The following is a 27,537-nucleotide window of genomic DNA, read 5'->3' as shown; positions in this document are numbered from 1 at the left end:
CTGATGTAGCTTAAAGTATCGCTGCAGAATCTCTTGCCAAGATGGGAGCCGAGTTTCTGGTAGTTTTTCAATATGGCAGCCTATCAGCCACACATGGTTCTTTTTTCTGGTTGCTCTTCTTGAAGTACTTGCACTCGCCATCATAACTGAAACAAACCGAAATAATTTCTGTATAGTGCTGATTAGCAGATTAGCAGGGGCCATGTGACAGTGGTAAAAGTTTTCAAAATGAAATGAAATTTTACCCAATTTGTTCTCTCTACAGGTGTAATAAAAAAATGGAAAAGCACTTTAGAAAAGTTAATGTTTACATTTGAGGACCACCCTAATATATATATATGTATATATGTACGTACTTACGTACATATATATATATATATAGATATATATATATATACATATATATATATATATATATATATATTGTTACGGATACGGAACGACGGCTCTCCCGTTAGCAAGGGGGGGTTAACCCCTTGCCCGTTACCTGGCCGTCGCCGCTCCTGGCACTTGTAACGCTATCCCACGGGATGGAACGGATCAGGGTTATGGGTCCAGGGTTTATCCCGAATACCTTTATCCATCCCTCCATAGACTAGGGAGACAAGTACCACTCGAACCCCGGTTTGGATGGTCTCGTTGCCGAGCGGTTTTTAGCAACCCGAAGTTCGAGTCATTATCCTTCACTAAACCCGATCCTGAACGTTGGCCGAATTGCGCCACGTACACTCAATATTGAAACCACTAAAGCGACCGAACGAGAATGAAGAAGAAGAAGAAGTACGGAGGAATAACCGGATTTATTAATTATTTACACAAGCCAAAGCAAAAAGAGCAGTCAAGGTTATATACAGGGAAATGGAAGGAGCAGGAGACACAGTGAAATCATTCGCTTACCTATACAAGCTTAATTAATAAACCCCAGGACAACTTGAAAGACAGACAAACATTCACACTTACATGGGGAAATGCAGGCAGGAATGAATGGCTTGGAGATGGATGGCTTTGAGAGGCAAGGAAGGTTCAGCGGGGACAGGGCACGGTCGGGCCAGAAGGCACCGCCGTCAAAAAGCCGAGCCGCGGTCGTGCGAACTCCCGCGGTCCCAAACTGCGCGGGCGAAGTTCCTTTCTCCGCACTGTTGCGTCGCGCGCTCCGTGCGTTGCCTCGGTCCGTATTTCCTGCAGCGCGGCACGTATCACGGCGGCTTGGACACACCTGCTCATCTCCAGTGCATCTCTTCTGGTGGGGGCGTCTCCCGCGGGTTATATAAGCCCCACCCTTGAACCTTTGCGAACCTCCCCCAAGCGTTCTCTCTCCGCCCTCTCAAGCCAAACCCCTTATACCTGGTTGGTTGTTCGGAGCTGGCTCACTCCTCCCCTCTATGACGAGGTGGAGACCCGCCTTTCTTCTTCCAACCGACTGTGTGCTCAATGGAGTCCATTTGCGGCGAAAACCATCCAAACCTGACACTTTGCAGATGGGACCTACTCGTATTTAATTCGGTGCAAATGAAGAGTCAAACTATTGGGAAACACAGCCTTAAACTACATAGAATAAGGGACTAACTATTTAAAAGGATATATGGTGCCCTGCATGTAGGTTTATGCAATTAACTAAGAGGACGAGCTTCGCCCTTTCTTTACATTATGGAGGGTGACATTTCCACACCACAAAACCATAATTCTCACATTCTTTACACTTTCTCAAATTCGTTACAATATATATATTGTTACGGTTTTTAGAACCTTCACTAGTAAATTTTAGTAAATGTTTCCCTTATAAATGTTCCCCTGTAAATATCCTCATCAATTCGCTTGTTAAAGATCGCACCCTAGTTAGTCCTTGTACAACACGTAGCGAACCACAGGACCTCTCCGTAGTTATTTCATTATTATGTGTTTCAGTTAAGGATCTGTTCCCAATAGTTGAATCTACATTGCATTCATCAAATAAGATAGGCCCCAGTACTTCGTTTGCCAGCAGCGTTCGCTGCTCTTTGCCTTGATTAGGTTGTTGGCCCCAAACCGCCATAAGCCATGCGGTCAAGCCGAGGAAGAAGGGGGCGGAGCCACAAGAACAAGGTGTGGCATGTCGACGCACCAACAGAGGTGGATCCAGTGAGCCCTTACCAGCCAACCAGGGCTGACGAAATACCATCACAGGCGTGGCTCTATGAAGCGCGCATTGATCTGGAAGCGCGTAATATAAGCGCCAGCGCGAGCCTTTTGAGAGAGAGAGTCGACTTGGGTTGGAGACGGCACTTGGTGGGGCCTGGCTGAGAGAGACGAAGCTGCGTGGAGCTCTCTGACGAGCTGCTTCGAAAAGCCACCACCGCGTGAAACGAATATGTTCAGCTGCCGCCGGGTTTTCACCTCGAACCCGGAGCGTGGACTGGAGCCAACCTCGACGCTGCGCACCGGCCCGGACCTTCCTACCCTGTTACCTGCATGGACCCTTCTCCTCCTTCCAGTCATTCCTGCCTGCCATTCCCTGTCGTGTGAGTCTGTTCGTTTGTCCTGGGGAATAATATAAGACTGTTTAAGGCTGCCCTTTGTATCTTCTTCTTCTTCGTTCTGTATATTACTTTCGTTCCCTCCTCTTCTTTGGTTTTGTACAGAATTAATAAATGTCTGTTATTTCTTACCCCTTTTGGTTTCATTCTCCCCCGATCGCTTTAGTCCTTTCTTTCGATTGAGTACCTGTGGCACGATTCGGCCAACGCGCAGAATCGGGTTAGTCAACTGCGAACGGCTCGAATCGCGGATTGCTAAACCGCTCGGCAAATATTATCTTGTCCGTGGTTCGAGCGGTACTTGTCTCCCTGCTTTGCGGAGGGATTGGTAAAGGTATTCGGGAGAACACTGACCAATAATAACCCTGACCAATTTCACCCCGCAAAGGTGCGTTATAAGTACCAGGACCGGCAGAGACGGCCAGCTTAACAGGACAAGGGGATTAACCCCCCATTGCTAACGGGAGTGCCGTCCCCTGAGATCCATAACAATTGGTGTCGGGGAGTGGGATTTGAAGCCCGAACCAAATTTTAATCCATCGAAAAAATTTGGTCAAAATTTGGAGCGGCCGAAATTTTATTTAATATCCTAAATTAAAATCGTGCCATGGATAGTCAAGGCGATCGGGTGGCGGCAGGGGAGAATGAGGAGGTAGAGGCGACCCAGGGCCCCAGGGAAGCAGTGGGAACAATGGAGGAGGAGAGCAATGAGGGTGCGGTAGCGGGGGTTGCAGGCGCACAAGATGGTGGCGCCTCGCACGTGGTCGCGGGTGCACAAGATGGCGGCACCTCGCACATGTTGACATGGGCCGCGCCCGCTGCGCAAGTAGGGTTTGTGGATCTGCAAGTCCTTATGGCACAATTCAGGGCTTGTATGATGGAGTCAGAGCAAAAGATGAACGCTCGGAGTGAGCGAACCAGTCAGGAAATGAGGGACGAAGCAAGGGGTACCAGTGAACAATTGGGAAAGCAAATTGGAGGATTAGAAAACCAAATTGGGGGCCTAGGAAGCAAAATAGAGGGGTTAGACAACAAATTTAAGGGGTTAGACAATAAATTTGAGGGGTTAGACAATAAATATGACGTGTTAGACAATAAATTTGAGGGGTTAGACAATAAATTTGAGGGGTTAGACAATAAATTTGAGGGATTAGACAGTAAATTTGTGGGGCTAGAAGGTAAATTGGGAGGATTAGAGGCCCAATTGGAGGACGTGAGTAGCCAAATGAACGAAGGGTTAACGGGGTTGGAAAATAGAATGGCCACCCAGGAGAACCAGATGGAAGGGGTGAAGAACGGGTTAACGGGGCTAGAAGACAAGATGGGAGGCAAATTGAGGAAGATGGGGGAGCAATCCGCCCAGGAAATTAAACAGATGGGGGAGCAGATAGAGGAGGTAAAAATCGGGCTAGAAACCAAATTGGACACCCACAAGGGGGAGCTGGAACAGATGAGGGCGGCATCCACCAAGGAAATAGGAGAGATGGGGGAGGATATAAGGCGCGGAGTTAGCAAAGAGGTCGCGGGAGTACGCGACGAGGTAAAGCAGGGTGAGGAGCGCATGGAGAAAGAGGTGAGGAACAGCACGGCTAGGTTACAGGGGGGCATAGAAGATCTGACGCGAGGAGTAGAGCAGCTGACGGTGGGACAAAATGAGTTAGGGGAGCAGGTAGAAAAGAACACGGCGGTAATAGGGGGGGGGGGGGGGGGGTTGAAAGCGACGCAGAAAGATATAAAGAAGGAATTAATAGTGACGAAGAAGGAATGTCAGACGGTACATGAGGGACTGATGAAGAGGTTAGAGGAGGTGGTAAAGGCAATGGAGATGAAAGAACGGGAAGTCAGGACGCACATAGAAACGCCCAAGGTGGCCTTAGAGGAAGAAATTGAAGGGGCGCACCGGGAAATAAAGGAGGTGAAACAGAAATTAGAGGAAGTGGAAGAGGGGGTAAGTGAAATTAAGAAGAGACGGAGGGAGACTAAGAAAGAGATAAAGGAGGAGGTGATGGAATTGGTGCAAGGTTTGTGCTCACAGCGTGATGATGTGCTTACTGACCAAATAAAGAGTTTGCAGGTGGCGGAGGAGGAGCGAAGGAGAAGAGGCGCCGAGGTGAGTGGCGATATGCTCGGTAATGTATATGGTGTGAGGGGAGATTCAGCGAGCTTGGGTTTTGGTCTAGACCCGGGTGTTCATGAGAGGACGCTGGTGAGGTGTGCGACTGGTGCAGAGTGCGTGGAAAGAGGATGTGTGCAAGGATGTCCGACTATGGGGAGTGCGAGAAGTATTGGTGAGCCAGGGTGTGCGGTGGTGATTGGGTGTGTGCAAGAATGCACCCCCATGAGTGGTATGGAGTATGTACCGTGAGAGGGTGCGCAAGAAGGTGCGCGAGAAAGGTGTGGAAGGGAGGGGTGTGTGAGGAAAAAGTGTGCGCCGAGGAGTGAGTGTGCTGTCGAGAGTGAGAGTGGATGCATGACAGAGTGTGGTGGTGAGGGTGACACGGAGTGTGACTTGGTTGTGGCGAATGAGGAAGAATGCACACCGGAATGGTTGAGTGTGTGTGGGAATGCACACCTGAGTTGGTGGTGAAGCGCGTGATTGGGTGTGCAAAATAGTGCACACCCATGGTTGTCACAGAGGATGTGACCGAGGAGTGGGCGCGAGGAGGTGTGTTGATGAAGTGTGCGAATGACGATTGTGCACCAAGGTGTGCGAGGAGGTGTGCAGTGGTCAGGTGTGTAACGAGGACTGTGAGCGGAATGAGTGTACCTGGGTGGTATGTAAGAAAAAGTGCAATAGCGGAGTGTATGGAGACACCTGGATTTGTGCGTATGAAAAGGGTAGCGTATGAATGTCAGCATGCGAGTAAGGCATCGACGTTAAACGGGACAGCAGTTAGACCAACAGTTAGCCGAAGCGAGCTCTCGGTCCGTGCCGGGCTTGGTGTACTGCGGGAACCGGCAGGGATCGGTGACGCGTCGCTCCTGTTCGGAGCGTCGTGCACGATTCGCGCCGGGCCCCGCCCTGCACGGTCGCGTCCGCGCTTTGCCGGGCAAGGCGACTGGCCCGGATCGAGGGGAGGTAGGAGGGATCGGAACGGCGCCCCCTTGTGGTTGCGGGGTTCCGGCCGGGCAAGATTGGGCCATCGGGCAGGAGACCGAAAGGCTCCGCGCCGAGGTGGACCTCGGAATCTTGGGCCGACAAAACCTCCACCCCTGCTTCGAGTGCCGGACGGACCCAACCGCAGTAGATGAACCACCCGCATTCATTGCTCGGCTTGGCGAAGCTGCGCTTTGAGAATGTAATTTCCCGCACCGAGGCTTGAAGTTTAATGGACGATGGTACGGATAGTGAAATTGGATTGGCAAATTTGATGGGTAAAAATGATTGGCAGTAATGATTGGCAAATTTGATTGGGAAAATTTGATGGGCAAAATTTGATGGGTATATGGTATAGTGAGAGATGCCCGATGTAGAGGGATGGTAAATCCACCATCCCTCACATCCCAGGGCACATGAGCAATAGTTTATGGGGTTTTGGCTGTGTAAACTAGCCCGGGAGGGTTAGGATAAATTGATAAGGATTTAGGGGAAAAAATGACGATAGGTAACGTTAGAGTTAAGTAGCGACATTGTACCTGTAGAAGGGACATAGCAGATTTGTGGATTATAACGACGATGGAGCGCAATAGTATAAGGGGCGACTGGGAAGCACGAGTTTCAGAAGGGGGTAGTCAGCTTCGATGATGCAGTGTATGATTGAGTAATGGTGATTGTGTATTGCATTGGATGAATGAGCCTGGGAGGAAAGACGGGTGCACGTGCCACCAGGTGTACAGGTGACACCAGGTGTGTTGGCACAGGTGTGCAGGTGAAGCACGGGTGAATGGAGAATGGCTCAATGGAATAGATGGATTGGAGTATGGAATGGATGGTGTGGAGTGAGTAGTGTGGAATACGTGGAGTGGAGTGGTTGGTGCGAAAGGAGTGGATGGGGAAGATGGACCCCTTTCACGAGTACCCGGGAGGGTAGTTTAAAAGTAGGTAGAGGGTACAGCTAAATTGTGGTGGATATTGGCATCTGTGGTGCGTGTGGTAGAATGGTGTTTGGATGGGTGCATTAGTGGAGTGAATTGGCTGGGTGTGTGGCCTGTTAGTGTGTGTGTGGTTAAATGGGCACTCCGCCACTGTTAGTCTGTCGGCCAGGTGAGGCCACAGGTAGGCTCTGGGAGCCAGTGTAGTTGTGAATGGGGCCCGAGGATCCGGAGGAAAGACCCGGGAAGCCCAGTGCCAGAGAGGGCACCGAGTGGGGAGAGCGCCAGAGGGCCTTCCCCAGGTAGATAGGTTAGGGTAAGGAGCAGGTAAGCTTGGAGGCAACTGCAGTGGCGGAGGTGTGCAGGTGAGCGGACCTGCTGGGAGCACCATAGGACCCAGCCCTGAAATTGTGCGAAGGCACAGGGAGTTGAATCGGGGGAGTGAGACCCCAAATTGGTGAGCGCCACAGATGGTCAATGGGAGTTCGGTTCTTAGAACCACATTGTGTAAAGTGGCCAATGGTTTGGCAGGGAAAGACGCCAGGTAGAGTAAGTGCGTTAAAGTCATTTAGAAGGTAGTTAGGAGAAAATCTCTTCGCACCATCTACATCCACTCACCTGAGGTGATGACAGGACTCCACACCATGTTTTTTTTTGTTGCAAATGTTTTGGAATGGTGAGACGCATCATGACGTGGGGGTGACATTGTGCTTGTTTGTTCCATCTCTTCCTCCTTAGGAGGAATTGATGAGAAATTGGGCTTGATGGAAAATTTAGTTAGAGGGATAGTGGACGAATTTGGTATTAGGGGAGATATGGGGAAGACAGGACAATAGAGATGGAATTTGTAAATGTGTAGAGTTTTGTAAATATGGGGTAAGGACAAGGGTAGGGTAGGTGACAGGGGGGGTGACGTACGGTAGGGACGAGCTTTCTCCACTCGCTCCTATGCGCACCTCACATCTGCATTACCTTGTTTTGATGTGTACCCTTGTGACTTTGCCCCGATGCTTGCTGTGTCCTTTCCTTCCCCACTCACGGCTTGTTTCTTTTGGGTCCGGGGGGGGGGGGGGGGGATGGGAGTGCGCAGGTAGCCGCAGTTGTGCGCCCGAGCCGCCGCTGCACAGCCTGCCTGGATCGATACACCACCTTATGGACCGCACGACTTGCGGCCTAGCACCACCATATGGACCACACGTTTTTGTGGCCAAGCACCACACCAATGGACTCCACGTCTTGGGGCCTGGCCCCTCTGCTGGGACTGGCCATGATGGCCAGAGGCAAAGCCTGCTTGCGGACCATGGAGAGGTGGCCGCCTTTGCCATCCAGGTGGACCACCCTTAGTTGGCCCCTGTTGGCCCTAAATAAAAATGGACGCGTTGTGTGCCTTTTTATTATTTGCAAATAGGCAGCAAGCCACAAGACCAAGAATATCAACAAGACACATCAGACCAGCAGAGCAGGGGAAGCAGGAGCTGACAACCCGGTCAACAGTTTGTTTGATTTGTATGTGTGCAATGAGCAATGGATGGTGCTTTGTGAATTGATTGGTGCTTTGGTGCTTATTGGTGCTGGTTGGTGCTGATTTGTGCTTTGTAATGCTCTTGTGCTCGGGGGTGCACTGCAATATCAATTGTGCATCCCCAGGCATTTGAGTATGGTGTATCGGTGGAGTGCAGTGCATGCTTCTTCCTTTTTTTCAAAAGATTATTTTTGTCTCCCAAAATGACAGGTCCTGGGTTCACATTGTAAATACAAATTAGTGATTTGTAAATAATGCTCCCCACCGTAAATGCATAGTTTGAAAACCATTCCGTGATTCGGTTATTCTGTGGGCGTGAGTCTGTTAGGTAGGATGCAACGTAGCAGGCGGGACATACGTAGTTGTTTTAAAACTGTCGCACTCAAGGGTAAGGTTAATAGCAGAGGGCTACTACACCTGAGTGTCACATGAAGTAAAGTTATTTCGGGCCGGGACGGCCCGAGAGGAAAAGACGGGTGCTGTGTTACGGTTTTTAGAACCTTCACTAGTAAATTTTAGTAAATGTTTCCCTTATAAATGTTCCCCTGTAAATATCCTCATCAATTGGCTTGTTAAAGATCGCACCCTAGTTAATCCATGTACAACACGTAGCGAACCATAGGACCTCTCTGTAGTTATTTCATTATTATGTGTTTCAGTTAAGGATCTGTTCCCAATAGTTGAATCTGCGTTGCATTAATCAAATAAGATAGGCCCCAGACTTCGTTTGCCAGCAGCGTTCGCTGCTCTTTGCCTTGATTCGGTTGTTGGCCCCAAACCGCCATAAGCAATGTGGTCAAGCCGAGGAAGAAGGGGGCGGAGCCACAATAACAAGGCGTGGCACGTCGACGCACCATCTGAGATGGAGCCAGCGAGCCCTTACCAGCCAACCAGGGCTGACGAAATACCATCACGGGCGTGGCTCTATGAAGCGCGCATTGATCTGGAAGCACGTAATATAAGCGCCAGCGCGAGCCTTTTGAGAGAGAGAGTCGACTTGGGTTGGAGACGGCACTTGGTGGGGCCTGGCTGAGAAAGACGAAGCTGCGTGGAGCTCTCTGACGAGCTGCTTCGAAAAGCCACCACCGCGTGAAACGAATATGTTCAGCTGCCGCTAGGTTTTCGCCTCGAGCCCGGAACATGGACTAGAGCCAACCTCGACGCTGCGCACCGGCCTGGACCTTCCTACACTGTCACCTGCATGGACCCTTCTCCTCCTTCCAGTCATTCCTGCCTGCCATTCCCTGTCGTGTGAGTCTGTTCGTTTGTCCTGGGGAATAATATAAGACTGTTTAAGGCTGCCCTGTGTATCTTCTTCTTCTTCGTTCTGTATATAACTTTCGTTCCCTCTTCTTCTTTGGTTTTGTACAGAATTAATAAATGTCTGTTATTTCTTACTCCTTTTGGTTTCATTCTCCCCCGATTGCTTTAGTCCTTTCTTTCGATTGAGTACCTGTGACACGATTCGGCCAACGCGCAGAATCGGGTTAGTCAATTGCTAACGGCTCGAATCGCGGATTGCTAAGCCGCTCGGCAAATACCATCTTGTCCGTGGTTTGAGCAGTACTTGTCTCCCTGCTTTGCAGAGGGATTGGTAAAGGTATTCAGGAGAACACCTTGACCAATAACCCTGACCAATTTCACCCCGCAAAGGGGCGTTATAAGTACCAGGACCGGCGGAGACGGCCAGCTTAACAGGACAAGGGGGATAACCCCCCCCCCCCTTGCTAATGGGAGTGCCGTCCCCCGAGATCCATAACAATACATATATATGGTGTTGTGGTTATGAGAATAAAGGATAACCCACCTTGTAGGTAGACGCACCACAACATGTAGCCTCGCTGTAGTATAGTTATTTCTTCGTAAATGTAAGGTAGTCTCCTTTCCTGTGTTAGTTTTGCATTGAGTAGGCCAGTGAGTAGGCCTCAATTGGGCTAGCATGCCATGTGCTCGACCTGAACAAGTCTGGCAAGGCCGAAGGTAGGAGCTGCAGGGGGAGTGGCCGGTAAGCCACGAGCCGACAATCAGAGCTCGAGGGGAGTGGCTCACAACGACGACGAGAGAAGGAGCCTGGAACATTCGGGTAGGGCCGGGGCGGAGCCATAAAACCCTGCTCCGAGCCCCCCGCCTCATTTGAGTTGAGTCAGAGTCGGGGTATCAGAGAACACACGAGACAAGGAGAGAGAATCGCCCAGCCCCTGAACAAGTCTAAGTGTGTGAATTGAATTGCCTGTTATTGTCGTTGCACACAAACTTTCCCCGTGCCCTGCGCTCTGCTGCCTGTATTTAATTGCGCTTGTGAAGACGACCCGTTCCGGGCCACAGACGCGCGATCTCCTCCTGCCTGCATTTTCCCTGCATATGTGCCGTGACTGCCAGAGGGCCACGCCGGGCGAGTTGTCTGGGAGCGACCAATGGCAAGGCGCGTTTGGCGTGCGAACTTTCTTCCTCCATTTCCCCTTGTGAGTGAGTGGGCCCTTTGTCTGGGGATAAGTTAAAACTGTTAAGCCTCTGCTCTGTGTCCCCTTTCCTTTATCCTGATCACTGCACATTATAATAAATTGTGTTCTGCCTCTGATTTGACCGTTCCCGTCCCTTCCATTAATTGGCCTAGCATAGTACGAATAAAACCGCTCGAATCGGGTTCCATAAAAGTAACGGCACGAGTCACGTGATACGCACACCGCTCGGGCATAATCAATTAGCGTGGCTTGTGCGAGGTCCGGTCCCCGTTTTCGTGGCAGCGTGGGTCAAAGGTACGTGCGGCGTCGACCCGATACCCTTTTTCACGCTTGCTGCGGAAGTGGAGATTCGGCCTCGTGGACACGAAGACCCAAGGGGAAAAAGGGATTTAATCCCTCCTTTGTAACGTGGACGGGCTTCAGGAGATCCGCAACAAATTGGTGTCAGGAGTGGGATAATTGGACCTAGAGTGCACTTCACGCACTCGAAATTACGAGCGCACGAAATTTAGTTTGTAACATCAAATTTATATTCGTGCCATGGCTGGCCAAGGCGGTCAAATGCCGGTGGGGGTAGAAGAAGAGGAATTAATGACACAGGACCAACAGGGACAGTTGGTAGAGGAGGAAATTGATGAGGGTGCGGCAGTCGGCGAAGGAAGTGACTCGCACATGGCGGTGGCGGCCGGGCCCGCTGTGCGGGCCGGGTTCGACATTGAGTTATACCTAGCCCAAATAATGGCAAAAATGGATGCCCAAAGGGACGATATGAAGGCACAGGGTGAGCGATTGGGAAAACAGATGGGAGAAATGAACCAAAGGGGGGATCAAATGGCTAATCAAATGAAAGAAATTAGGGACGAAGCAAGGTGCGACATGGAAGGGTTGGAAAGCACAATGGGTGGCCAAATGAAAGAAATGAAGGAAGGGTTGGAAAACGAAATAAAAGAATCCAGGTGTGATATGGAAAAAATGAAAGCAGCATCCAAGAGGGAGATAAAAAAAAATGGGGGAGGACATTGGGTGCAAGTTGAGCGAGGAAGTAGCAGTGGTACGCGACTGGGTGAAGCGATACAGGGAAAGCACGGAGAGCGAATTAAAGAGGAGCACAGCCAAATTGTCTGGGGCTATGGGAGTAGCGACACGGGGTGTAGAGGAGCCGACGATCGTCGCATTGGAAAATAAAATTTTGGGGGCGCCGGCGAGGGTTGAGTTGGAAGAGGAAATTTCAGGGGCGCCGACGATCGTCGTGATAGAAAAAGAAATAATTGGGGCCAAAGAGACGGGAGAATCGGGGAGCAAATTACGGAAGAAGGTAATGGAACACGCGCAAAGTTTGTGTTTGCACCGTGATGCCGGGCTTGCTAACCCAATGGAAAGTTTGCAGGTGCTGGTGGAGAAGGAGGGCCCCGTGGTGAGTAGAGAAAATGGCGTGAATGTGTTTGGCACGAACGGATGTTCGGCGCGCTTGGGAGAGGCGAGACCTGTGCGTTCGCGATGGGCCCATTGTGCGGTGTACGAGGGCGACTGGTACGGAATGTGAGAAAGAGTGCGTACCTGAGTGTGTGGAGAGCGAGTGTGCACCGGAGTGTGCGATGGCTGAGTGTGCACTGGAGTGTGCGAGGGCCGAGTGTGTGAGACGAGTGTGCATCGGATTGTACGAGTATGAAGTGTGAGGGAGAATGCACACAGGAGAGTGTGTGGGTAGAGTGTGCGATAATGTAGTGTGAGCGAGAGTGCACACCAGAGTGCGTGGAGAAGTGTGCACCGGAGTGTGCAGAAAGATGGCGTGCACCGGAGTGTGCGACACCAGAGTGTGTGAAAGGCGCATGTGCGCCTGGGTGTGCGGTAATGGAGTGTGCGGGGGGTCACGTGTGCACCTGGGTGTGCGAGTGTGGAGTGGGTCGCGAGGTGTGAGGACGCGGCTAAAGCATCGACACCGACCAGGGTAGTGTTTAGCGGGACGAGTAGTGAACATGAGCCCCCGGTGAGTTGTGTGCTGCAGGGACCGGTGGGGATCGGCGCTGCGTCGGTCTCCCAAGGACCGGCGTGCACGATTCGTGCCTCCGGCCCCCACACGGTATGGTTGGCGCTGTATGGTGGCAAGGCCGGTCGGCCGGGTTCAAGGGGAGGTAGGAGTTTTTGGAGCCACGCACCTTATCGGGTGCGGTGCCCCAACCGTGGCCGGTTGGGTCATCGCGCGTGGGATCGCAAGGCCCCGCAAAGGGATGGAGCCCGGCACCTCGGCCCATCCATCCCTCCCCCCTTGGATCGAAAATGCCGGACGGACACCACCTACAGGCGACCAACCACCCGCATCGATCACTCGGCCCTTCGAGGTCGAGCAGTGACAATGTACCTCCACATGGAGAGGCTCATTGTTTAGAGGACTGTGGAGAGTAGTGTACCCCACGTGGGGGAATGGTAGTGTCACCATTCCTCCCATGGGGGGGGGGGGCATGAGCATTAGTTTAGGGGGATGGCAATGTTTGGCCCATGGAGGGGCCAGCAATGGTTGCCTCCATGGGGCACCGAAGCTAGCCGAGGGAGGGCTAGGATAATGTTATGGCTTCACAATCGGGTATATAAGGGTTGTTGCATTCTGTATTAGTGGAAAACAACTGCTGCACGTCTACAAAAGTTATTGCCGCTTCCTCTGGAGATGGTCCGTCAACTTGACAATGCTGTTTGTCATGGAGTGGTGGCTTTACGAAATTCTGGCATGAAACAGCGTGCTATTGCTTGGCAGTATGGCATCACTCAAGGTCAGGTGTCAAAGATCCTGAAACGAAATGCTCAGAGGGGTGTCCCTACTCCAATGCTGAGGCCAGGACGTCCACGCAGATCCACAAGGAGAGATGATCGCCAGCTGCACAGGTTAGTCTGCAATGGCTGTACCAAGTCAGCTAATCGGCTTAGGGCTGAGTGGCAGCAACTGACAAATGTGCCTGTATCCAAAAGGCTAGTCAACCAACGACTGTTTAAAGCAGGCTATCGTGCCAGGCGTCCCCTGAGAAAGCCACGCCTGACCAGACAACACAGCCAGTGCCGATTGCAGTGGGCCAGAGAGCACCGTCAATGGCAGCCAGGACAATGGAATCACGTGACCTTCAGTGACGAGTCTAGATTTCTGGTCTATCGTCAAGATGGCCGCGTCCGAGTGCGCAGGCAAGTGCATGAAGCCCACAAAGAAGATTGTATAGTGCCAAGAGTCCAAGCTGGAGGTGGTGGGGTGACCGTTTGGGCTGCTTTTCATGCAGGGGGCAAAACTGACCTGGTTGTTCTGAATGGAAACCTGAACCAGTTCAAGTACAGGGTCATTCTGGAAGAGACATTGCTTCCATTTGCTCGTGCAGCCTTTCGAGGAAACTTTGTCTTCCAAGATGACAATGCACGGCCTCATCGTGCTCGCATGATCCAACACTTTCTTGCTGACCGTGGTGTAGAGCATATGGAATGGCCTGCCATGTCCCCAGATATGAATCCGATAGAGAACTTGTGGGCAGAATTAACGTGTCAAATCGACAACTTGGAACAGCAGCCTACCTCTGTGCCTAAATTGCAGCAGACTATTGTCACTGCATGGCAAGCGATTCCTGTCCAAACCTTGGCAAATCTCGTGAACAGCATGCCTCGACGTGTACGTGCTCTCCGGAATGCTCATGGGGGTTACACGAAGTACTGAACTGTAATTTTACTGTCCGTAATCCCAGTCATAATTTAGCTTTTGTTTTTGTTGAAATTTTTTTTGGCTAATGTGCAAAATAAAGAGATACTTCTGGAAAACGTACAGAAGTTTAACACAGTACTGTCCGTGAATTGAGTTCGATATCCGTTTACATCACTTTCAAGGATAGGATGAATTTATTTGCTTCGAAATGTCAAATGTGGTTTTTGTTTCTTTTAAAGGTTACATTAACAAAATCTAGAATAATTTCAACATAATTCCAATGAACTTTTGGTTCTAAGTCATCTTGAAAAGTAAGTTCACCCCCACAAAAAAAATATTCCATATTAAATACCAAGTCTGTGTATATATATATATAAAAATAATAGGATAATAGGAAACAGGCCTCGATGCGCGCCTGTTCGTGCGCCATCAGGCCTCACCGAGCGCGTCGCCGCAAGCCCCTCGCCAGTCGCACCCAAGTTCCTGTCCGCTCGCAGCACCGAAAGCACCAAAAAGCACCGAGCACCACGACGAACCAACAGCACCGAAGGTCCAACGCCGGGCTAGCGATCTCCACACGAAGCCGATCCAGCGCGGAGAGATAATAGGAAAGATATATAGATATATCGATATTATATATATATATATATATATAATATATATATATATATATATATATATATATATATATATATATATATATATATATATATATATATATATATATATATATATATAACTGTAAGAAATAGTAGAAACTCCACAGTACGAGCAGGGCGTCTCATTTGCATTGAATAAATAATCGTTAGATTAAATAAGACGCGGACGTAGCTTCAGGACGTTGATCTTTAATTTTCGACAAGCTTCCGACCAACAAAGGTCTTCTTCTGAGTCGGCCCCAAGCCCCCCACTTCCGTTGAACTTGGGGCCGACTTAGAAGAAGACCTTTGTTGGTCGAAAGCTTGTCGACAATTAAAGATCGACGTCCTGAAGCTACGTCCACGTCTTATTTAATCTAACGATTATATATATATATATATATATATATATATATATATATATATATATATATATATATATATATATATATATATATATATATATATATATATATATATATATATATACATACATATATAGGATAAGAATAGGCTGCTTCTGGGACCTTATCTGTGACAAGTTTAAGTCAGCAATAAGGAAGTGGCCTGGTCTCTTTTCCAAGAGTATCATTATACTGCATGCTAACACATGTCCTCCAACTGAAAACAACTACTTTGTAGAACATGGGTTGTCTAACCACATCCCCTTTGCAGTCCATCTTTGCTATCTTTTTAAATTTCATCTTATTGGTAACCAAAAACAGCACCTTGGAGGCATCCAACATTAATAAGAATGACGTCCAACACTGGTTATGTGCTGTCTTTAGCAATGGTACACTGAAGGTACATTAAAGCTTCCATTCAAATGGGACATCTGTATGCAAGGCTGGAAAATACCTTTAAAATCGAGGAACTATTTTGGTTAAAAAAACAAAAAAACTTTGGTCTTCAAATTTTCAGATCAAATTTGAATCACTTTTACTCTTACTATTGTCATTGTTAAACGCACTCAAACAAAACAGTCACACTTTTGTCAAAAAGCACCAACGTATAACAAAAAAATTGAATAGAAATTAGGGTACATTCCCTGACCAACCAAAAATGGATTCTGATGGAGACCCCTACCTGACAGAGCTGGAATTACCTTGTCACTCTCACAAATCTGGCCTGTCTCAATGGGTAGCTTTTCCACCAGCACAGCCTTGAAAAAAATAAAAACAGAATAAGAAACCTGATAATAATAGAGGGGGGGAATTGAAATGAGAGTCTCAATCAGTTATATGTTACCAAAAAATAACATAGGATATAAACAAAGGAACAACTCAATGGAGAGCAAACAACAGCAGCAAGCAGAAATACTGTTCTTACATAAAGGTTGCGAAACTCTGCATACTGTCGGTGAATTACAGATTCTGAGCCATCACTCCAACGCACAACCAATATGTAAACCTAAAATGAAGGAATACAGGTGATTTGATGAAAAAAAATAGATATATTTTGCAAAATCATGCACTTTATGAAAGGTTAAAAACAAAAAATCTTACGACATGTTGACTGGGGTTCTGTCGGATCTCAGAGCCTAAGACCTCCACCCCACATAGGCAGCCAGTGCAGGTACTTTCACTATTATTGGTCTCAGACATTCCAACAGATTATGGCCAGCTGTAAAGAATGTTACATAGATAAAATAAGAGGAAGATGAGACATTTCGAAAATGAGGAATTAACAAAAAAAAAAAAAAAAGAGTTGGTATGACTCATGTGAGCAAATCCAGCACAACTCAAAACACAAGAAACACGGACATAATTGACAGCAGAAGCTAACCAAAAAAGAAATGCTTTTGCTACGAAACAGATAAAAAAAAGTTGGAGAAGTTTTGGAGAAAACCAGAAGTCGCAATACCACCACCTGCAAAAGAGAGCATTTACCTGTATAAAACACAGTGGGTATTTGTCCATTTGTCTGTCACCCTTCATAAGGACGATTTGAGTAACATTTTAAAGGCTAATTTTTAACACGATTGTGTGTTCACGACGGTATATTTTTGAGGATAAAACAATCTCGAAAAACATTTTCCATAAAAGAGTAATTATGTCTCTTCTACTGGAGTTGTGGAGGGTGGCTTGCAAACCGAGCCTCAAGGGCGGTGTCCAGATGCGTTTAAAAAAACAAAAAACAAATACAAGATGCAGGCAGGTGAAATTCGCTGCACGTGATGTGCAACGCATGAAGAGTAAAACGAGTGTTCATTTACGTCCGTAAGATGTCTAATAAATATTCTTATCTACCTACATAAAACAGTGTGTATTTAGATACGTTACGAACATAATTGCCTTCGATCGTTTTTTTGCAAAAAAAAAATTCTTCACGATTAACAATGCCTAACTATACCCAACATATCCAGAAAATGTCATGACCATCAAACTAATTTTCGATCCAAAAAACACCATTTTTATTTTTGGAAAAATTGCCTCATGCACAAAAGTATTCTCAAAATCGGCGAAGGCATTTTGACAAATTGCCTCATGGACAAAAGTATTTTCGAAATCGGCAAAGGCAATTATGTTAGTAATGTATCGATTTGTACATTTGTCTGTCCCTCTTCATAAGGAAGATTTGTCGGGTTTTCAAGGCCAATCTTTGAACACAAAAGTGTGTTCACTATGGTCTATTTCTGATGATAAAAAACTCGAAAACATTTTTCATAAAAGAGTAATTTTACGTATTTCTTTTGTTGGAAATGTAGACTGTGGCCTGAAACCGAGCCTCAAAGGCGGCATACTGAAGCATAAAAATTTATATATATATATATATATATATATATATATATATATATATATATATATATATATATATATATATATATATATATATATATATATATATATATATACAGTCACGTGAAAAAGTAAGTACACCCCATGTAAAGTTTTGACTTTTTCAACATATTTCAACATACAGCTATTTGATCTTCATTTCAACATACAGCTATTTGATCTTCATTTCAACAATATTGATAGATAAAGGTGATATAATATAGCAAATATCATGAAACATTTACATTTTGTAGTCCATTGTATAATTTAAATAAACATAAATGCAAATTTCGCATGTGGAAAATGTAAGTACACCCCTACATTTATCACGACTTCAAATACCTAAAATTTGAATCAGGTGCACCAGCTCAGGTGCAAATGATTAGAACATCGTTAGAGAGGATCTTGGAGGAACCTGTCATATTTAAACCTCAGACATTTAGTTTGGTTTGCTCTTTGGTGTTGAAGTGTGCGGCATCACCATGCCAAGAACAAAAGAGCTCTCTGAGGCCTTCAGAAAGAAGGTTATAGATGCCTACGAGTCTGGGAAGGGATTTAAAAAGATCTCCAAACAATTTGAAATCAATCATTCGACTGTCCGGAAGATCATCTACAAGTGGAGAAGATTCCAAACAACTGCCATCTTGATCAGGCCAGGCTGCCCCAGCAAGTTCAGCCCGAGAGCAGACCGCAAGATGCTGAAAGAAGTCTCTAAGAGCCCCAGAATGTCATCATGGGACCTACAGGTAGCTCTTGCCACTGTTGATGTCAGAGTGCACGAGTCGACCATTAGAAAGAGGCTGCACAAACTTGATCTACATGGGAGATGTGTGCCAGGAGGAAACATTTGCTGTCCAGAAAGAACATCAGGGCAAGACTAAAGTTTGCCAATGAACACCTCGGCAAAGACCAGCACTTCTGGGACAATATGTTCTGGACAGATGAGTCAAAGGTAGAGATATTTGGCCACAGTACCAGAAGACCTGTTTGGCAAAAACCAAAGACAGCATTAGACCACAAGAACCTGATACCAACTGCAAAGCATGGTGGTGGAAATATTATGGTTTGGGGCAGCTTTGCTGCATCAGGGCCTGCACAGCTGACCATCAAACAATCCACTATTAATTCTTCATTCTACCAGAGGGTGCTTGAGGATAATGTGAGGCCTTCTGTCGGAAAGTTGAAGCTCAACCGAAGGTGGACCTTGCAACATGACTGACCCTAAACATACCAGTAAATCCACCAAGGAATGGCTGAAAAGAAAGAAATGGAGGGTTCTGGAATGGCCAAGTCAAAGCCCGGACCTAAATCCCATCGAGATGTTGTGGGGGGATTTGAAACGAGCTGTGCATGCAAGAAACCCTCAAACATCGCACACCTGAAAGAATTCTGCATGGAGGAGTGGGCAAAAATTTCTCCCAGTCGATGTCAGAGACTGGTAGACAGTTATAAGAAACGCCTACTTGAGGTTGTTTTTGCCAAATGGGGCAAAACCACCTATTAGAGCCAAGGGTGTACTTACTTTTTCCACATGCGAAATTTGCATTTATGCTTATGTAAATTATACAAGGGACTAGAAAATGTAAATGTTTCATGATATTTGTTATATGATATTGAAGGAGCTGGGGCTCCCACGTCGATCAGAAGAATGGACGCGACAAAAAGCTGGAATTCATCTGAGTTGCTTTATTGAAATCAAACACTCAGGCACTCTGAAAAACCGTTTATCTCTCAGCAATATATATCTATTCCGCCAGGGGGTTTGCCCAGGCCCGGGGGCGTGGCCCGGGGGCGTGGCCAGGGGGCGTGGCCCAGCGTCCTGGCTGCGGCCTGGCAAGTTGAGGGCGAGCCTGCCCGGGCGTCCCGACCGAGGCCTGGCAAGTTGAGCGCGGGCCTGCCCGGGCGTCCTGGACGAGCCCGGCATGGTGATCGCTCCGCGTCCTTGATAGGTGCAAGGCGATTGTGAAAACTCAGCGGCAGCCGCTACACACGTCCCCCCAGAATCGACTTGCACCGGCAGGGTCAATTTGAGGGGGGTCCTGACGACCCGGCCGAAGCGACCCCTAGCGGGTCGTGGGAGGGGGTCCGGTGAGGTGATGGGCGGTCGAGTGGGGGGCACCGTGGACGGGGGGCGGCCTCGCCGCGGCGGAAGGGCCACCCGTGGTGGGTGGTCGACGTCCACGTGTGCCGGCTTGAGGCGGTCCACAGCAATCCGGTCCGACCTGCCGCCGATGCCGATGACGAACGACTTGTCGTCCCGTCGCAGCACCCGGAAGGGCCCGTCGTACGGCGGCTGGAGTGGCCACCGATGTGCGTCGTGACGCACAAAAACATACTCCGCTGTGCGGAGTGCTGGGGGGACGTAGGACTGGGGGTCACCGTGGCGGGATGTTGGCACGGGGGCAAACCGTCGGGCGGCCTCCTGGAGGTCCGAGCGCTGGTGAGCTGCGGACCAGGGACTGGTAGCGTCGGGCACAAATTCGCCCGGGACGCGTAGCACCTGGCCATAGACAAGCTCGGCGGTGGATGCCTGGAGGTCTTCCTTGGGGGCCGTGCGAAGGCCCAAAAGGACCCACGGCAGCCGGTCGGCCCACCCGACGTCTTGAAGGCCGGCCATGAGCGCGGCCTTCATGGAGCGGTGGAATCGCTCGCACAACCCGTTTGCTTGGGGGTGGTAGGCCGTAGTACGGTGGAGCTTGACCCCCAGGTTGCGGGCGACCGCGCCCCACAGCTCGGAGGTGAACTGTGGACCGCGGTCTGACGAGATGTCCGCCGGTGCGCCGAAGCGGGCGACCCAGGTGGCGATGAAAGCCTGCGCCACGTCGGCGGTGGTGGTGGAGACGAGGGGCACGGCCTCCGGCCACCTGGTGGTCCTGTCCACCATGGTGAGCAGGTGTGTGAACCCCCGTGACGGGGGGAGGGGGCCCACCAGATCCACGTTGACGTGGTCGAAACGTCGTTCGGGCACGGTGAAAGGTGCCAGCGGGGCCTGGGTGTGTCGGTGGACCTTGGCCCGTTGGCAGGCCGTGCAGGCGCTGGTCCAATCGCGGACGTCCCGACGAAGGCCGTGCCAGACGAAACGCGCCGACACCAGCTTCTGGGAAGCTTTCCGGCCCGGGTGGGAAAGGCCGTGGAGGGAGGCGAAGATGCGGCGTTGCCAGGCGACGGGCACGATGGGGCGAGGCTGGCCTTGGGAGACGTCGCAGAGCAGGACAGTGTCCGCGCAGGGGATGTCGGCCAGGCGGAGGCCCGTGTCCGCCGCCCGGAGGGCTTGCACCGTGGTGTCGGTGGTTTGGTCCGCCGCCATAAGTGCAAAATCCACGCCCAGGTGGACCGCGTTCGCGCTGGCCCAGGAAAGACAGTCGGCCACGGCGTTGTTTTTGCCGGCGACGTGCCGGATGTCCGTGGTAAACTCCGACACGGCGGAGAGGTGGCGCTGTTGGCGGGCCGACCATGGCTCCGTGACCTTGGCCATGGCGTAAACCAACGGCTTGTGGTCGACGAACGCCGTGAAAGGACGGCCCTCCAGGAGGTGGCGGAAATGGCGGACGGCCAGGTGTAGACCGAGGAGCTCCCGGTCAAACGTGCTGTATTTGAGCTCGTTCGGCCGGAGCTGCCGGCTGAAAAAAGCGAGTGGCTGCCAAACCCCGTTCACCCATTGCTCATGTACGGCGCCCACCGCGTAGTCGGAGGCATCCGTGGTGAGGGCGATGGGAGCGTTGAGCACCGGGTGAGCGAGCAGTGTTGCGTCGGCGAGGGCCCGCTTTGAGCCTTGGAAGGCCGCGTCCATTGCTGCGGACCAGGCGATGTCGTGCTTGGCCGGCTTGCCCCGGAGGGCTTCGTAGAGGGGCCGCATGAGCTGAGCAGCGCGGGGCACGAAGCGGTGATAAAAATTCACCATTCCCAGGAATTCCTGCAGGGCCTTTATGGTGCGGGGACGCGGGAACGTAGTGATGGCCTCGACCTTGGTTGGCAGCGGCACGGCCCCGTTCTTGGTGATGTGATGGCCCAAAAAATCAACGGCCGTCGTGCCGAAGTGGCATTTGGCCGGGTTGACGATGAGGCCGTGCTCGCTGAGGCGCTCGAACAGTGTTCGGAGGTGGAGGAGGTGCTCGGCCCGGGACGTGCTGGCGACGAGGATGTCGTCCAGGTAAACGAAAAGGAACGGCAGGTCACGCAGCACGCCGTCCATCAAGCGCTGGAACGCCTGAGCCGCGTTCTTGAGACCAAACGGCATCCGCAAGAATTTGAATAAGCCGAACGGCGTGATGACTGCCGTTTTAGGGACGTCGGCCGCCCTGACAGGTACCTGGTGATATCCCCGTATGAGGTCAATTTTTGAAAAAATGACCCGTCCCGCCAGACGGGCGGAGAAGTCTTGGATATGCGGGATCGGGTACCTGTCGGGGGTGGTAGCGTCATTCAGACGGCGGTAGTCGCCACACGGGCGCCATCCACCCCCCGGCTTTGGCACGATGTGCAGTGGCGAGGCCCACGCGCTATCGGAGCGCCGCACGATGCCGAGGTGCTCCAACGCGTCGAATTCGGCCTTCGCTACGGCGAGCTTGGCTGGGTCGAGGCGGCGGGCCCTGGCGTAGACCGGCGGGCCCGTGGTTGGTATGTGGTGCTCGATCCCATGCCGTACTGCGACGGCCGAAAACGTCGGCCGCGTGAGGGCCGGGAACTCCGTGAGCAGGCGAGCAAACTCGTTCGCCGCCGGGACGGTGCATGCCAGCTCGGTCGGCGCGGAGCTGCTCAATGTGCATACCAGGGAGCTGAAGGTTTCAGCGTTGATTAAACGACACCGTTGGACGTCCACCAGCAGTCCGTGTGCGCAGAGGAAGTCGGCGCCTAGCAGAGCCACGGGCACGTTGGCGGTTACAAACGTCCAAGCAAAGCGTTGGCCGCCGAAGCAGAGGGTGACGTTGCGCGGGCCGAAGGTGCGGATAGTCGATCCGTTGGCCGCAACTAAGGAGGGGCCGCAAACCGCGGATTGCCTGTCCTGGTCAGAGGCGGGTATGACGCTCAGTTGGGCGCCGGTGTCGCACAGGAAGCGCCGTCCGGACGCTGTATCCGTGATGAACAGTAAGTTGCCCGTGTGGCCGGCGCTCATGGCTGGTAATGAACGCCGGCCCGGCCGTTTCCCGGCCTGCCGAAGGTGCATGGGGGTCGGCATGTCCGGGCCTTCTGTCCGAACCTGGCATGATAGTAACACCACGCTTGGTCAGGTGGAGGCCTCGGTCGTCGTGCCGGAGGTGGTCGGCTCGGTAGAGCGGCCGCCAATGGCGTCGGCAGTTCGGCCGTCGACCGTGCCGGGTGCTCGGGCGCCCTGGGTGTTGCGTCGGACGGCGGTGGGTCCCATGTCGCCGCTACGATGCGCTGTCCTGCGGCGGAGATCTTGTCGGCTTCTCTGGCAAGGGCCCGGGGATCTGTGATCGTCGTGCTTGCCAGGGCGAGGCGTACCGGGTTAGGCAGCTGACGGAAGAACAGCTCCCGGAACAGGAATGCCGGAGAGTGCTCGCCGAGCAGTGAAAGCATGTAGTCCATGCGCTCGGAAGGGCGCGTGTCGCCGAGCTCAGGCAGATCGAGCAGGCGCCGTGCGCGTTCCGCCGATGGGAGGGCGAAAGCATCGAGGAGCAGCTTCTTAATCGCGCCGTATTTGTCAGCGGCTGGCGGGCTTTCGAGGAGGCTCAGGGCGCGGGCCGCAGTAACCGACCCGAGCGCAGCTACCACATGGTGGAAGCGGGTGTCGTCGGCCGTTATGCTTCGCAGGGCGAACAGGGACTCCGCCTGTGCGAACCAAACCGCCGCGTGAGCCTCCCAGAAGGTAGGCAGTTTAAGGGCGACTGCCGTGTCCATGTTGATAGGTCACCAATGAAGGAGCTGGGGCTCCCACGTCGATCAGAAGAATGGACGCGACAAAAAGCTGGAATTCATCTGAGTTGCTTTATTGAAATCAAACACTCAGGCACTCTGAAAAACCGTTTATCTCTCAGCAATATATATCTATTCCGCCAGGGGGTTTGCCCAGGCCCGGCGCCAGGGGGCGTGGCCCAGCGTCCTGGCTGCGGCCTGGCAAGTTGAGGGCGAGCCTGCCCGGGCGTCCCGACCGAGGCCTGGCAAGTTGAGCGCGGGCCTGCCCGGGCGTCCTGGACGAGCCCGGCATGGTGATCGCTCCGCGTCCTTGATAGGTGCAAGGCGATTGTGAAAACTCAGCGGCAGCCGCTACAATATCACCTTTATCTATCAATATTGTTGAAATGAAGATCAAATAGCTGTATGTTGAAATATGTTGAAAAAGTCAAAACATTACACGGGGTGTACTTACTTTTTCACGTGACTGTATGTGTGTGTGTGTGTGTGTGTGTGTGTGTGTGTGTGTGTGTGTGTGTGTGTGTGTGTGTGTGTGTGTGTGTGTGTGTGTGTATATATATATATATATATATATATATATATATATATATATATATATATATATATATATATACATACATACATACATACATACATACATACATATATATATATATATATACATACATACATACATACATACATACATACATATATATATATATATATACATACATACATACATACATACATATATATATATATATATATATATATATATAAATATATATATATATATATATATATATACATACAGACTTGGCATTTAATATGGAATATTTTTTTTGTGGGGGTGAACTTACTTTTCAAGATGACTTAGAACCAAAAGTTCATTGGAATTATGTTTAAATTATTCTAGATTTTGTTAATGTGACCTTTAAAAGAAACAAAAACCACATTTGACATTTCGAAGCAAATAAATTGATCCTTGAAAGAGATGTAAACTGACATCGAACTCAATTCACGGACAGTACTGTGTTAAACTTCTGTACGTTTTCCAGAAGTATCTCTTTATTTTGCACATTAGCCAAAAAAAAATTCAACAAAAACAAAAGCTAAATTATGACTGGGATTACGGACAGTAAAACTACAGTTCAGTACTTCGTGTAACCCCCACGAGCATTCAGGAGAGCACATACACGTTGAGGCATGCTGTTCACGAGATTTGCCAAGGTTTGGACAGGAATCGCTTGCCATGCAGTGACAATAGTCTGCTGCAATCATGCACAGAGGTCGGCTGCTGGTCCAAGTGGTCGATTTGACGCGTTAATTCTGCCCACAAGTTCTCTATCGGATTCATATCTGGGGACATGGCAGGCCACTCCATATGCTCTACACCATGGTCAGCAAGAAAGTGTTGGATCATGCGAGCACGATGAGGCCGTGCATTGTCATCTTGGAAGACAAAGTTTCCTCGAAAGGCTGCACGAGCAAATGGAGCAATGTTTCTTCCAGAATGACCCTGTACTTGAACTGGTTCAGGTTTCCATTCAGAACAACCAGGTCAGTTTTGCCCCCTGCATGAAAAGCAACCCAAATGGTCACCCCACCACCTCCAGCTTGGACTCTTGGCACTATACAATCTTCGTTGTTGGCTTCATGCACTTGTCTGCGCACTCGGACGTGGCCATCTTGACGATCGACCAGAAATCTAGACTCGTCACTGAAGGTCACGTGATTCCAGTGTCCTGGCTGCCATTGACGGTGCTCTCTGGCCCACTGCAATCGGCGCTGGCTGTGTTGTCTGGTCAGGCGTGGCTTTCTCAGGGGACGCCTGGCATGATAGCCTGCTTGAACCAGTCGTTGGTTGACTCGCCTTCTGGATACAGGCACATTTGTCAGTTGCTGCCACTCAGCCCTAAGCCGATTAGCTGACTTGGTACGGCCATTGCAGACTAACCGGTGCAGCTGGCGATCATCTCTCCTTGTGGTTCTGCGTGGACGTCCTGGCCTCGGTATTGGAGTAGGAACACCCCTCTGAGCATTTCGTTTCAGGATCTTTGACACCTGACCTTGAGTGATGCCATACTGCTGAGCAATTGCAAGCTGTTTCATGCCAGAATTTCATAAAGCCACCACTCCATGACCAACAGCATTGTCCAGTTGACAGACCATCTCCAGAGGAAGCGGCAATAACTTTTGTAGACATGCAGCAGTTGTTTTCCACTAATGCAGAACGCAACAACCCTTATATACTCGATTGTGAAGCCAATCGTCAAATGTACCTGTCCTTACATTTTCTCACGCCACCTGTGATATAATCCTGTTATTGACTTCTTGCTGCGAAAGACAATCAGTGACATGGTTCTTTCAACAAAGACATCACCGAAGGGTAAAAGAAACTCACCAGATTGATATACTGAGTTCAGAAAGTAAACCCAAGTCAAGAAAAAAAAAATATTCCATATTAAATGCCAAGTCTGTATATAACAATAAATACAAGGCATAATGGCCTATACACATATATATATATATATATATATATATATATATATATATATATATATATATATATATATATATATATATATATATATATATATACACACAACAATAAATACAAGGCGCAGGGAGGTGAAATTCGCTGCACATGATGTGCAATGCGCACATGGTAAAATGAGTGAGTGAGTGTTCATTTTTGATGTCTAATAAATAAAGAAGATATAAGCACACCTGAACAAGGCAAGCAACTAGCAAGGCAAGCAAGGCTTGGCTGAGGCTTCAGACTTTGGCATGCTCGCGAGGCTGCACTTCGAATAAACTGTACAAACCCATCATTTTTGACGGAATTTAATTCTACTAAAATAATAAAACAAAGTATGAAACTCAAAGGTAAAAATAAAATTGAGGAGGCAAGGAGGAGACAGAAATATGGATGCATGGACAATATCAGACACAAAGAATGACACATAAAGGCAGCAGAAAGTAACAATTAAAAGGAAGGAAGATAAAAAACACCAAGAAGATTGTTGTTAAAAAACAACAACAAGAAAAACATCGATAAATTGAGCATAAGTAAACTTGACTTGTAAACTCGAACATCGAACAAGACTTGTAAACTTGAGAGATAACTAAACTTGAGAGATAACTAAACTTGAGAGAGAGAGAGAGAGAGAGAGAGACACACACAATGACTGCAAAAACGGATGCACATGGGAGGCAGAAAAGCGGGACAGAGAAGGCAGAGAGAATAGCACAAAGAGAAGGTGGACAAAACAAAGTATCAAAAGACCAAAAATATCTTTAAACAAAGAACAACGCACCTTTAGGTCGGAGTTCTGAAAATGCAAGTCTGCTTGGTTCTCAGTGTAACGGAGTGGGTTAGCTGACTGGAAATTTGGCAATCTGCATGAACTTAAGGGAAGTGGTAAATTTTGGGAAATACCATTACAAAAACGTGATAGACTGAAGGATGTTATGACACGAATTTCAACTTGTGAATTTTCTACATTACTTTTGACTTTTCTTTATCAAATGCTCATGGTACACAATTGTCATATCGTATCATTATTTTCTGATTGTGAAATTAAACCAGGCTCTTTGAAGTGAGGCATAGGTGATGGAATCGCCTATGAGAAATACCAAGATATTTAGTCTTAATTCATAGTCTTGATCATTGACATATCAGTAACATTCTTGTACCTGCACATACTAACTAGTCTTTTTAGACCCCGATCGGCCATCATCTAATTTTGTGGCTTATATTTTGGGTGCTGCCAGTCCAACTGCCTCTACTGGAAAATGACGAGACATTTCTTTCATAATCAGCACATGTATGCAACAACATCTGGGAAAGCGACACGTAGAATGATTTTGAGAAGTCATGGGACACATTATTGGAGTTCCAAATTTGGAATTTTTTTAAAACCTGGAGAGAAGGGCACAGGATGGATTGTATATGCTTTCGGGAACATTTATTTATTTATATACACTTTAATCTCTCCACTACCAACATACCACTGTGAATTACATATTTATTTATATATACCTCACTATCACTGCTGTCTACA

At 49.2% G+C, this 27,537-nt stretch overlaps 1 protein-coding gene across 3 annotated transcripts in view; it reads right to left on the bottom strand.

The window, feature by feature from the left end:
• The window catches only part of LOC137412911 (neutrophil cytosolic factor 1), a 66,345-nt gene extending 39,471 nt beyond the window's left edge, over nucleotides 1-26,874 (bottom strand). The window contains exons 1-4 of one of the 3 annotated variants that reach the window (XM_068098253.2): nucleotides 26,791-26,874; nucleotides 16,343-16,460; nucleotides 16,167-16,247; nucleotides 15,924-15,999 (exon numbers count right to left, since the gene is read on the bottom strand). In XM_068098253.2, the coding sequence (XP_067954354.2) occupies nucleotides 15,924-15,999; nucleotides 16,167-16,247; nucleotides 16,343-16,441 (256 nt within the window). In that variant the 5' untranslated portion in view covers nucleotides 16,442-16,460; nucleotides 26,791-26,874. The remainder of the gene's footprint in view (nucleotides 1-15,923; nucleotides 16,000-16,166; nucleotides 16,248-16,342; nucleotides 16,461-26,790) is intronic. The other 2 variants (XM_068098261.2, XM_078769848.1) reach the window with 2 other exon arrangements.
• Nucleotides 26,875-27,537: the final 663 nt, after the last annotated feature.

Source organism: Myxine glutinosa, chromosome 1 (genome assembly GCF_964187855.1).
Source record: "Myxine glutinosa chromosome 1, kmMyxGlut1.1, whole genome shotgun sequence".
In the NCBI taxonomy this organism is placed as follows: domain Eukaryota; kingdom Metazoa; phylum Chordata; class Myxini; order Myxiniformes; family Myxinidae; genus Myxine; species Myxine glutinosa.
This window is presented reverse-complemented; position numbering and strand designations above follow the sequence as displayed.